Source organism: Vidua macroura, chromosome 10 (assembly GCF_024509145.1).
Source record: "Vidua macroura isolate BioBank_ID:100142 chromosome 10, ASM2450914v1, whole genome shotgun sequence".
Classification (NCBI taxonomy): domain Eukaryota; kingdom Metazoa; phylum Chordata; class Aves; order Passeriformes; family Viduidae; genus Vidua; species Vidua macroura.
The window spans coordinates 797,853-810,444 of NC_071580.1; the positions used below are offsets into that span (position 1 = coordinate 797,853).

General features: G+C 53.2%; 1 protein-coding gene across 1 annotated transcript; it reads right to left on the reverse strand.

Moving 5' to 3' along the window:
- Positions 1–487: 487 nt before the first annotated feature.
- On the reverse strand, positions 488–12,365 carry GPR149 (G protein-coupled receptor 149). Its single transcript, XM_053986406.1, has 5 exons — positions 12,245–12,365; positions 9,891–11,023; positions 7,888–8,080; positions 6,905–7,269; positions 488–1,327 (listed from the first exon to the last, which is right to left on the reverse strand). The coding sequence occupies exons 2-5, from the start codon at positions 10,824–10,826 to the stop codon at positions 758–760; spliced, it is 2,064 nt and encodes a 687-aa protein (XP_053842381.1). The 5' UTR covers positions 10,827–11,023; positions 12,245–12,365; the 3' UTR covers positions 488–757.
- Positions 12,366–12,592: the final 227 nt, after the last annotated feature.

The window sequence follows — 12,592 nt, forward strand, 5'->3', positions numbered from 1 at the left end:
CCGGTTCGAATCCCGCCCGACCGAACCCACCCGCCAAACCCGGGTTCGAATCCCGCCCGACCGAACCCACCCGCCAAACCCGGGTTCGCGTCTCGCCGGGCCCGGGTTCGAGTCCTCACCCTGACCCGCCCCTCTGGACCCGGGTTCGAATCCCCGACCGGCAGAATGTGTGTGTGTGTGTGGCAGAATGGGGAATTTGTATCGTCTTCTTAATGTTTGATCTTCGTATACTTTCAGGCCTAATCAACAAGAAGAGAGATTTAATCCGTGAAACAAAGAGCAGCCAACGAGCTTTAAGTGATGTCCAGGTGTTAGAAAAGCATTTCTAGTATCGTGTCGGTTTCGATGTTGACAAGGACTGCAAGTGAATCAAAACTGCTGTAACTTCCCTCATGTGGAGCTGCTCCCTCGCTTCCACAGGCAGACACGCCACCCAGTGCCAACAAACACCAAAGCTGGGCTTTCACATTTTATTTAGGATTCCCTTTAGACACGCGCGTGCCTCAAATAAATAGCTATAGAAATAAATAACTTAAAATCCACTATGGAAAGCTGTAAAGCACTTGAGTATTTGTTATCCCCTTGATACAGCACTAACAGTTTGAATTGATTCAACAGTGCACCCAAATAACATTTGCACGATAGGAAAAAAAAAAAAAAAACAAAAAAACCAGCTGACACTGTGTTTGCTCGGGTAACTCGGGCCAGGGGCAGCAGTCTGCCAGAGCAGTGGCGGCGTGCGGATTAAACGCCTTTTCTAGCTGTCGCCCTGCTCCTCCCGCTCTCGGTAGGCTTTGTTCAGCAGCTGTATCTCCTCCTGGTAGCCAGCCCTGGCCGCCAGCTGCTGCTGGCTGTTGCGCCGGTGAGCCTCCACGGTGTCCGGGATGGAGATGCTGAGGTCGCAGCCGGGGCTGTGCGAGGGGATGAGCAGCGAGTAAGAGGCGCTTTCGCCCAGCTCGCAGCACACGAACCTGTTCTCCTTGCGCGAGTAGCGCAGCGAGGGCGAGCGTGCCTGCGCCGAGGACTGGCTGATGCTGCTGATGATGGACACGGTGTCCAGGGCCTCTTCGCTGTCGCAGATCTCCAGCACCTCCACGTGAATCTTCACGCTCGTGTCGGCAAACGCGTCCCGAGGCTCGCCCGCGCTCGGCTCGTGCCCGACGCTTTTGGAGCGGTACACCTCGATTTTCTTGGCCACCGGCGTTATCTTCTGCCCCTCGGAGCTCACCTCGTAGGTGGACAAGGAGAGCGTTTTGCCGGTGGGGGCCTGCAGGGACACGGTGCCCTGGAAGGCGCGGAGAGGCACGGCCAGGGCCGCGCCCGTGCGCTGCAGGGGAACAGCACCGTTAGAGCTGAGATTGCCAAAAAACCGGCACGAACCGGCCAAAAAAACTAGCGCAAATAGGTAAAAAAAAAAAGCACAAATAGGTAAAAAAATCCAGCACAAACCGGCCAAAAAAACTAGCGCAAATAGGTCAAAAAATCCAGCACAAACAGGTAAAAAAATCCAGCACAAACCGGCCAAAAAAACTGGCACAAACCGGCCAAAAAAACTAGCGCAAATAGGTAAAAAATTCCAACATAAATAGGTAAAAAAAAACCCACCATAAATCGGCCAAAAAACCAGCACAAGTCAGCCAAAAAAACTGGCACAAACCGGTCAAAAAAACCTAGCGCAAATAGGTAAAAAAATCCAGCACAAATAGGTAAAAAAATCCAGCACAAACCGGCCAAAAAAACTAGCGCAAATAGGTAAAAAAATCCAGCACAAACCGGCCAAAAAAACCTAGTGCAAATAGGTAAAAAAAACTAGCACAAATAGGTAAAAAAATCCAGCACAAATCGGCCAGAAAAACCGGCACAAATCGGCCAAAAAAACCAGCACAAATAGGTCAAAAAAACTAGCACAAATAGGTAAAAAAATCCAGCACAAATTGGCCAAAAAAAACCAGCACAAATAGGTAAAAAAATCTAGCATAAATTGGCCAAAAAACCAGCACAAATAGGTAAAAAAATCCAGCACAAATCGGCAAAAAAAACTAGCGCAAATAGGTAAAAAAATCCAGCACAAATCGGCCAGAAAAACCGGTACAAAACGGCCAAAAAATCCAGCACAAATCGGCAAGAAAAACTGGCACAAATCAGCCAAAAAATCCAGCACAAATTGGCCAAAAAAACCAGCACAAATCAACAAATCAACCACGTATGCCCCGTTGTTAACTCCTCTTACTGCCTGCTCCTTGCAGAATTTCACACACCTGGTATTTATGACTTGAAAGAGTAGCAAGAAGTTTTTTTGTGTTACTGTACACCTTAGTGAATGAAGTCCCAAGTGGCTGTGACTCACTGTGAAATCTACAGAATATGAAAACCAGACTTTAAATAAAAGCTGATTCCTTCAGTGCAAGGTTATGTCCCGTTTAATCAAACTCTGATTTGCCAGACTGAACATGAGGCACCTGGAGGGAGAATGAGCAATCTCCATTTACTGGAATGAGCACTCCAGGTCTGGAGAATGAGACATTTCCCAATCACTTTCTGAAACTGCCTCTTTCTGAAAGTCTTCTCAAGCTTTCTCTTGAGAAATCAGTATTTACTGTTGAAGTGAAAAAGATCCATCAAGCCTCCTGTGTCACTGCCCAGGCAGTAACCAGGGAGACACTGAATGCTGTCATTTCCCACTTGAACAGTTCCAGTGGAAATGTTCAATTCCAGACACCTTTACCTGCTTCTAACGTACAGAATCCATTTGTCACTGGAAACCACAATGCTGTGCTCTGGGGAGCACTGTGGATACAAGTGCTGGGACTAAATCCATGGTTATGGGGCCCAAGGGAGGGATAAATGCATTTATCCTTGCTTTAGGTACAGCCAAGTAGCACTGATTATTACTGGAATTACTTTCAGTATAAATTATTACTAATGAGAACAGAAAGTGACCTTTATCTTGTCCATTTTTGCTTTTCATGACACATCCATGGCAGTAAATAGGAATCCACCAGCAAACCAGACTCTACTGGCACATCCTGTGAAGTATTTTGCCTCCCACGGTTCCCTGCAGTTCAGTCTTTGCCTTCAGCTCCCGGCCCTTCCCTCGCCAAGTTCCACTGTTTGTGGAGAGGATTCCCCACGTCAGGGCATCCCCCATGCAGCCCCTGCCCACAGTGCCTGGAGAATGTTCTGCCTGTTGGAATCTGGGACAGGGATTTGACTGGAGAACCCCACGTACCAGCACAGGCATTTTTAAAAAGCAACGACCAAAAAATCCCAGTGAAAGAAATCACAACTGTCCTTGTTCCTTACGGGATGCTGATGCATTCCGAGCAGAGACATCTCTGCAGAATCGACCAGGCAAATCCCCTGCAATAATTCATTATTTAATTATACATCCACCTTCCAGAGTTCACAGAAGACAGGGAGCAGCTGTGGTTGCCACGAGGCAAAACCTCCCCACCATCCCTGGGGGTCGGGAGCAGGTTCCCTGTCCTGCTCCCGCTGCCGGAGCGGGGTCTGGGCTGGCCTCCCCAGGGAGGATATTGTCCAAAGGAAGGCTTGGGTGTCTCTGAGGCCCACAGCAGCTGCAGCAGGCTCTGGCAGACAGATTTCCACTTGGAAATGGTCAAAGCAGCAGCTGGGGGCTGAGTGGGACACGGGGACACTGGTTCTGCAGTGTCTGGGGACAGCCTCCAGCACAAAGCCCTTTGTAGACCCTCCCTCACAATCCCTGGTTCCCCAGGCCCTGGAATTGGCAGCCAGGTGTGCCAGCAGTGTCCCAGGGAAGCACAGGTGCCCTGGGCTCTGCTCCTCCTGCCTGGGACAGGGCTCTGCACGGGGGCACACGCAGCCTGTGCGTGTGCGTGTGGCTCTGCTGGGCCATGCTGCCTTCCCAGACACAAAACCAGCACTCCAAAACACCTCTGAGCAGTTTGCATTCCTAATTACTTTGGTCAAACACAGCTTGAGATGAAAAGGTCTATTTTTAGAATGTTTCCAGTAAGGATCCTGGCTTTTTCTTTCCAGAGACAATGAGTTTTCTGTTTGTTTTAAAATAGAGGCTTAGTCTTCTACTTCCCTAAGAGTGCAAATTAGCTGCAGTGAAATTAATTACTGCAATGATTTGCCTTTTTCTGAGGCTGCCTGCAGTAAATGCAGAGCCAAGGGGGTATGACAGGGAGAGGCAAGCTCCCCTCAGGTGGCCTGAGCCCAGCACTCGCCGCTGGCCTGCCCGATGCAGGCAGACCTGGATTTGTATTTATCAGTACCAGGAGATGCAACAGAGCACCCGAGGTGAGGACACCGTGGAGGGAAGGGCAGTGGGAGCTCTGTCCAGCCTTGCCCTCCTGGGCAATGTTTCCCCTCTCACCATCCCTCTGCAGCTCCAGAGAGCCAGTGGAGGTGGAAGTGCAGCAGGGAGCACCACAGAGTACACGTGCCTCTGGGAGCAGGGTGAGAGGAGGAAGGGGAGATGTTACACTGATTTTCCCAGCCACGGGAACCTCTTTGGAAATCAGGAACAAGTTCCAAGCACAAGTTCAGGAAAAGCCCCGTTGGGAAGAGCTCAGCACATCAGCAGGGGTGTAGGTGGTGCAGATTCCCACCAGCCAGTGGGAAGCAATGAGAACCTCCAAGGCCATTCCTAACTCAGCTTCTGTGCTGTGCCTGGTGTTCAAGGGGCTGCTCACAACCTTCCTGCAGCGAGTGAGATGCTGTGTATTTCTCATGTTAGATACTCCTGCCTGCGCTGGCTGCTGCTCAGTGAAGCCACTTGCACAGCCTCCCCCTCTCTTTCCTTGCAGGGCACATTAATAGGTCCTGTGCAGTCTCTTCAAAGAGTTTCCTTGAGGCAGATGAGGTAGAGAAAAATAATCAGCAAGCCTGGAACAAACTGCCAGCCTGGGAGATTTCTGTTGCCTGAGGGCACTGAAGCATAGACAAAATAAAACATGACATATTTACACTCAATCTCTTTAGGAAGGGAGATACACGGGTATTTTATGAGATGTTAAAGGTATTTTTCAAAAATGCAGCTGAGCAGGAGTTAGAAATGACAAGCACAATTTTCTCTCTCCCTCTCGATTACAGCCATCCTATCATATATTCAATAAACCCTGCTGCCTCATTCTCTCATGCCACTTTTGTTCCAGAGAAAACACTTTGATGGAGCAACTCTTTACTCACAGAACAGACAATGAAGAGACAACCAGCTCCACAGTCATTACTGTCACCCCAAGGAAGTGCCACTCTGCAAGCCCTCAGCTTCCAGAGGGAGCCAAAGGCATCCCGGGTCCTGTCTGGAACCTGCTCTTCAAACAGCTCCACCAGACTCCCTGATCCCACATCCGTGGGGATGGCTGCTCTCCCTCCTACTGTCAGTTCTTACAGCTTCTCCTCTTGACGAGAAAATCAGCAGCACTCCAACGAGAGCCCCTGTGTTTATGGGCTCTCAGAAGAACCCCTGCATTTCCTGCAGAAGGATGTGGCCAATCAGAGCCAGGTGGAGTCTCCTTCTTTAACACAAGTGGGAAATGCAGAGTGATGAGAACAGAGTGACTTTTCTCAGACTTTGGGACTTCCAGAGAGGATGAATAAAGGAGATGGTTTTCAGCTTATTAATGTACGGCCCAAACTGATCTTTCATCTGACATGAACCTGAGCAATGCATTAAGGTTATTTTTACAAGGCTTGCAGGGGATTCACGCTCTGCCCTTCCCCAGCTGCAAAGCAAATCCCAGCTGTGAACTCTGGCAGCCCCTGCTGAACGTCAGAACCAGGCAGAGCTGTGACTGCAAAGCCTGGAACTTTTACCCCATAGGAGCTTTAGTGCCTGGCACTGGCTTATTCCTGGGAAGGTGTCAGGGGTGGATGAGCTGTGATTCTTTGTAGTGCAAGAAGGGAAGAGTATGTCCAAAAGTGCCATTCAAGGCCCCAGGGCACATGAAACACCCCCAGGCAGTCACTGCCAGCTGCTCACAAAGAGCTGCTCACACCTGCTGCAGTCCCAAGGCTGCAGCTGAACTGGCACCAGGGGACATGGGGAAAAGAATTTTTTATTTTTTTTTAAATATCATCTGGAAACTCCTGCAAGGAGAGCTGCAGTTATAAACCTGATACAGTGATTTTATGAACCAAGCTGTACATGGCACATGAGGCCTTGGCAAGAACTGGTAGATTAAAGCCAGGCTGAGTCATCACTCCCTTTTGCCCCCAAAGGCAGGAATTCATCTCTGCACAATGCAATAGAGTGAGCATTGGTTTTTTATGAAAGGGATGATCAGTCACATTTGAAATATCAGCCCAACTCCTACTGTGACTCAGATGATAAACTTGTGTTTATCAGATGAGAGAGAAGCCCATATTTGAGCACACAACACATCCTATCATCTCCTGTGCGTGTGCAGAGCCCAGCACGAGCTGATCTGGCCCTGAAGTCACCCTGCTCGGACCAGGAGGTTGGATTAGGTGACTTCCAGAGAGCCCTTCCTACACGAAGCCTTCCAGAGCTCCTGTCCCACAGACTTCATGTGGGCTCTTACCCCACTCCCACCTACTGCAATGCCCAACAGCCACTGAATTCCACAGCGGAATTCTCTGGCAAATGTCATCTTTTGGAGAGAAACTTCCTATTCATTAAGATAAAGTAAGATAATTCATACTTACTTCTTACCATATACAAATCATGCAGGTGCACACAAAATATGAAAACCCCATTATTAAGAAGACAAGTGAGAAATCATTGCAGGATCAACACCTGCAAACAGGTCTGCGGTTAGTAAACATTACACAATGCCGTGTGTGAGTTTTACTGAAAAAAAATGGGACTAATGGAAGTATCAACGTCAGTCAAAATCATTCCTGTTTCATAAGGAAACTCCTACTGTGAGAAGAGAATAAACTCCTGCTTTACCTGCCGAGGGTTCCTCTCGGATTTACTCCGGCACCACTCCCGGTCCGAGAGGCCGTGTGCGTGGCTCTCCTCGTGGGACAGCCTCCACTCTGGGCCTGCAGGGAATGCTGAGGGGCCAGCGGTGGTGCCCTGCTGGCCCTGGCAGGGCCCTGGGCTAGCGGCAGGGCTGCCCCGGGAGCCGCTCCCCCGTGCCCTGCTCCCGCTGGCACTGCCCCTGCCAGGCTCCCCGCAGGCAGAGCTCGCCAGCCCGCGGCAGGACGAGGGCTTGCCGTGGCTGCTGGGGTGGGCAGGGTTCTCCAGGGATATCCTGTAGATTCCACAGCCTTGCTGGAACGACAGGTTGAACTCAAAACCGCTGCGCTTGGCTGAGCAGGAAGGAAAGAAGCTGTGTTAGGAGCTGAGACCAAAAAGAAAAAGGAGATTACAAACACAATGCAGATGACATGCTGAAACATGGAATAAATTATCCAGCTCCTGCTGGAAACAGGCAATTTTCCCTGCATTGAATAAATGAATTGTTGAGAAGAAAGACTTCTGAGAAGGAACTGCCAGCTAGATGAACTGCAGTCGTTCTCTCTGGGAAAGTGGCTACAAGGGCAGCAGGAGCAGCACAAGCCATTCTGCACCTGGATGATGTGTTTAAAGCAAGTGAAAGCCATGCACTGAGGATGGCTTTTCTCTAAGATTCAGGAGTTCTTTCTCCCTGAACAAGCAGGGAATGTCAGGAATTCATCCATTGGTGGTACAAGATTTTCACTCCAGAGAATGGGAAACAACTCCCACATCCTCACAAATATTTAGCCCTTAACATTTGCAGTTGAGACCACATGATCCCTGTGAGCCTCTTCCACCTGACCCACTCTGTTCCTCCAGCTATCTTTACACAAAGCCCAAGGCAAAACAGGGCTCTAGAAGATGCCAAGAAGGTTGCCAGGGAAGGTCTGGCAACCTCTGTCACACCAAGGCAACCCTTCCACACTTACTTTTGGCATCTTGTGAAGACACTGCATAGGAGTTCCTCCTGCAATTGATGATGCAGCCACAGGGCAGGTGGAGCCAGTGCTGTGACAGGACAAACAGCGGGGTGACCGTGGCAGCCAGCGCGGTCAGCAGGAAGCTCAGTGTCTCAAAAGAAAGGCTCTGCAGCCCAGTGATGTACTGGACAGCCATCTGTATCTGAAAGGCAGAGCATTTTGAAATTCAAATCACTTTGGGCACATGAGATGCTTCCAGGAACAAGGAGAACATCTCGCTATGAATGTGACACCACTGTAAGACACAGACTGTCATTAGTGTTTGCTGAGGACAACAGCAGTGGCTCTAACAGACAGCGCAGGAAACACGCTGACTGCTCTCCTCTCATGCTGCATTTCTCAGAAAAACCCTCACTGAAGCTAAATATGGAGGCTGGGCACCACTGAACAGCTCCTAAATCCAGCCAGTCCCGTGTGGTACCGAGGAGCCCCAGCCTCGCACAGCCAAGGGCAGGGGTACCCGAGGGCAGGGGTACCCGAGGGCAGGGGTACCCAAGGGCAGGGGTACCCAAGGGCAGGGGTACCCAAGGGCAGCGGTACCTGAGGGCAGGGGTACACACACCCAAGGGCAGGGGTACCCAAGGGCAGAGGTACCCAAGGGCAGGGGTACCCGAGGACAGGGGTACCCGAGGGCAGGGGTACCCGAGGGCAGGGGTACCCAAGGGCAGGGGTACCCAAGGGCAGGGGTACCCGAGGGCAGAGGTACCCAAGGACAGGGGTACCCAAGGGCAGAGGTACCTGAGGGCAGGGGTACCCGAGGACAGGGGTACCCAAGGGCAGGGGTACCCAAGGGCAGGGGTACCTGAGGGCAGGGGTACCCAAGGGCAGGGGTACCTGAGGGCAGAGGTACCCAAGGGCAGGGGTACCCAAGGGCAGGGGTACCCAAGGGCAGGGGTACCCAAGGGCAGGGGTACCTGAGGGCAGGGGTACACACACCCAAGGGCAGGGGTACCCAAGGGCAGCGGTACCCGAGGGCAGGGGTACCCAAGGGCAGGGGTACCTGAGGGCAGGGGTACCCAAGGACAGGGGTACCCAAGGGCAGGGGTACCTGAGGGCAGGGGTACCCAAGGGCAGGGGTACCCGAGGGCAGGGGTACCCAAGGACAGGGGTACCCGAGGGCAGGGGTACCCAAGGGCAGGGGTACCCAAGGGCAGGGGTACCCGAGGGCAGGGGTACCCAAGGACAGGGGTACCCGAGGGCAGGGGTACCCAAGGGCAGGGGTACCCAAGGGCAGGGGTACCCAAGGGCAGTGGTACCTGAGGGCAGAGGTACCCAAGGACAGGGGTACCCAAGGACAGGGGTACCTGAGGGCAGGGGTACCCGAGGGCAGAGGTACCCGAGGGCAGGGGTACCCGAGGGCAGGGGTACACACACCCAAGGGCAGGGGTACCTGAGGGCAGGGGTACCCGAGGGCAGGGGTACCTGCCCCCGAGCCGTGCTCCCTGTTCCCAGCAGATCCTTTCTCAGGTCCCTGTTCCCAAACACACACACGTGCCCACAGCAGCACTCCCTCCTGCCCCAGCACTGCAGGGTTTACAAAGGTGCGACCAAACTGGGTTTTTCTACCAAACTCCTATTTTTTTTTAACCCAAAGGATGTGTCTCAGAGGACAGGACGGAGGGGCTCTTAGTTCCCAGCCCCAGAATGCTGAGCAAACCCTGTCCCACAGCTGGCAGTACCCAAGGGAGACCTCACTGCCCCTGGTGTTCACGTGGCATGAATGGTGTGATGGCAGAGTGGAGAGCGATGAGCCAGGCTCTGCCAAACCCACGGGGCACCAGTTAAGCTCATGCAGTGACACAGACCTGCTGGAGAGGACTTCTGCTGGCACAACTACGCTACGAGGAGCAACTGCAATGGCCACTGTTCATCTGTTTCAATCCATGGCCCACGGGTGACGTCCCACTGAAATGTAAGTGAGCATTGGAAAGTGAAGCCATCTGAGAATTTACCATCATTGGCAGCCAGAGAAGGACTTTGGTCAGTGCCAGGATCAGCGAGAACCGTTTCTGGGCAAAGCCCACCGTGAAGCTCCTGCTCTGTGTGCTGCTCTCAGCCACACCCTTCCCAAAAACTGCCTCTGAGCTTTGGAAAGGCTCCCGGGTTTTATCCCCAGGGTCCAGCAGTGGAGGGGCAGCAGCACTGCAGCCCCATGGTGTCCCGGGGGAGATGGAGCCTCCAGAGCCCTGCAGGTGCTCGGTGTGCAGCAGCTGGGGCTCACCTGAGCACAGCAGCTGCAGCGTCAGGGGAACAGCCAGCACTGCCAGGAGGGAGAAGCACAGCGAGTACACAACGAGCACAAAGAGGACGTAGGAGCTGCCACAGTCGGCAAAGCAGCCCCAGGACGTGGGGATGTAGCTGCCCCAGCCACAGAGAGGCAAGATGCACATCAGCAGACTGACGGTCCAGATGGTGAGGATGGCCCACACCACACTCACACGGCGCTCGGAGGAGCTGCAGCTCGGTGGCCCGGTCGTGTCGAGGGTGTAGAAGTTGTAAGAAACTATAAGAGACCCTTTCAGGCTGCTAGAAATGCCCTGGAATAAATACATAAACGCTGAGGTGGTGCACAGAGGCTGGGGGAGGACTTCGCTTGACCACTGCATGAGCATGAAAATAATCACTGGCACGATGCTGATCAGATCATCTGCTGCCCAAGAGGTCACAATCATCGAAACCGGGGTTTTGTTCTGCAGTTTCAGCAGGGAAACGAGTGAATAAATGCTGCCCAGAAGGGCTGGGAGTGCAATGGCAAAAGTCAAGCAGAACAGAAGGACATTCCAAGTTCTCTGCTCACTGGGCTTGTCCATAATGCTGTGATTGTCAGTCGAGAAGCTCGTCCCATTGAGTGACAAATTACCAGGAGTTACCGACATTGTCCTGGGCATTTTTTTCCTTTGCCTTCTCACTGATTCTGCAAGTTTTCACCAGCTGAAACCAGAACTGTCAGCTCCACATCACAAGTTTCTTTGTTCTCCTAGACTCTCTTCTGTGGCATCTGATGAAGAAATATTCAGGTGGCAGCACCCCTAATGACCAAACTCATGCTCTCGAAAAGCCAGGCAACAATGAAGCGACAAAGGTGCTGGGGAAAAAAAAAAAAAAAAAAGGAATTCTTCAGAACCGTTCCCGTGCTGTCGGGTGGTGAATTCGGGCTGCTCAGGTGCCCACACGGCATTCCCCCTGCCGGACGGCAGGCACTGGGGCTGGAGGCGGGCAGGGCACAGCCGTGCCCGGGCTGTGGCGAGCACCAGGAGCGGCTGCTGGCCCCGGGCTGCTGCCGGAGCCGCAGCAGGGAGGAGCCGCGCCGGCAGGATGGCAGCGGGGATGCTGCCAGCCCGGAGCAGGGTCCCCGCTAAGCCACACCTCCGCTGCGAGCGCTGATGTCAGCCCAGGATGTCATTCCCGGCAGTGCCCAGCTGCTCCGGGGCTCGCACACCGGCTGCAACGCTCGCGTTCCCTGGCTCCGGGCAGGATGAGCGGGATGCGGGACGGGCTCTGCCCTCCGGGCAGCATCCCCGCTCCCTCTCGGGCACACGGATGCTCCCGGACACCTTTCGGGGACAGCAGGGAGCTGTGTGAGCGAGGCAGCCCGCTGGCATCTGCCCGTGGCCGCTCAGCTCAGCCTGGGCTCTGAAAACTTTCGTTCCTCGCCCGACCCCAAGCCGAGCCTCTCCAGGAGCTGGAAAACTGCTCCGCCGTACCCTCATGGGCAGCCTGCCCCGAGGGCAGAGAGCAAGGAGCTTCCTGCAGGGTGCCCCAGGATCTTCCTCCTCACCCACGTCCTGCCCCTGCTCGCTTTCCTCCTCTGCCCCTCCGCAGCTCTCTGGCTCTGCGGGCAGGGAAGTCCATCCTGTGCTCCCGTTTGTGTGTGCCAGGAAATGTTCATCTTGGGAAGAAAGCTGCTTTTGATTGCCTTGCCCATTCAAGCCGGGTGATTTAACAGTCCAGTTTGTCTTCTCACACAGTGTATCTATGATCTGAACTGCACCTTGCTACCCTCTGTGGCAGCTTTTATCATAATGTACACTATGGTCAGATTCCCTCCAGTTATCTATCACTGCCCCCCGTGTCCCGAATTTTCTAAAGAAACAGGGAGAAAGGAATAACACAGCTCTGCCAAGAAGGCACAGGTGATGCTGGTGCAGAAGCCTGGAGACAGGAGGAGGCAGCTCTGTGTGTGTCCTTGGCAGGACTGTGCCAGGAGGCAGGGAGCTGGAGACTCCTTAGTGCCTGCATTTCCTTCTCTGCCATCAGCCCCCTGCATGGTGGGAGGTCCCTACACCACAGCTGCCCTTCACTGTACCTGGATTTATTCCTTATCCTGCTGTGAATTCTCCTCGCTCAGGAATGGTCCCAAAGAGAAGATCCATTGAGATGGGACCTCCCCTCTGGCCTCGCTTCACACAGAGCCCAGCAGGCTGGGAGTGCAGCTCACGGAACAGCATGAGGTGAGTGATTCTGGGCTTGCTGTGTCGCTGCAGCAGCAGTAGAACACCTGCAACCCAGAGTGCCAGTGAGGTCACACCCGTCACTGAGCAAAGCCAGCCATGCCACGCTGCTCGGGAGCCTCTCCTGCTTTGGAGGCTCCAAAGTGTCTGTGGCACGTTGGAGAAAAAGCCAACGTTGTGCAGTCTGTAACACCACACCACCG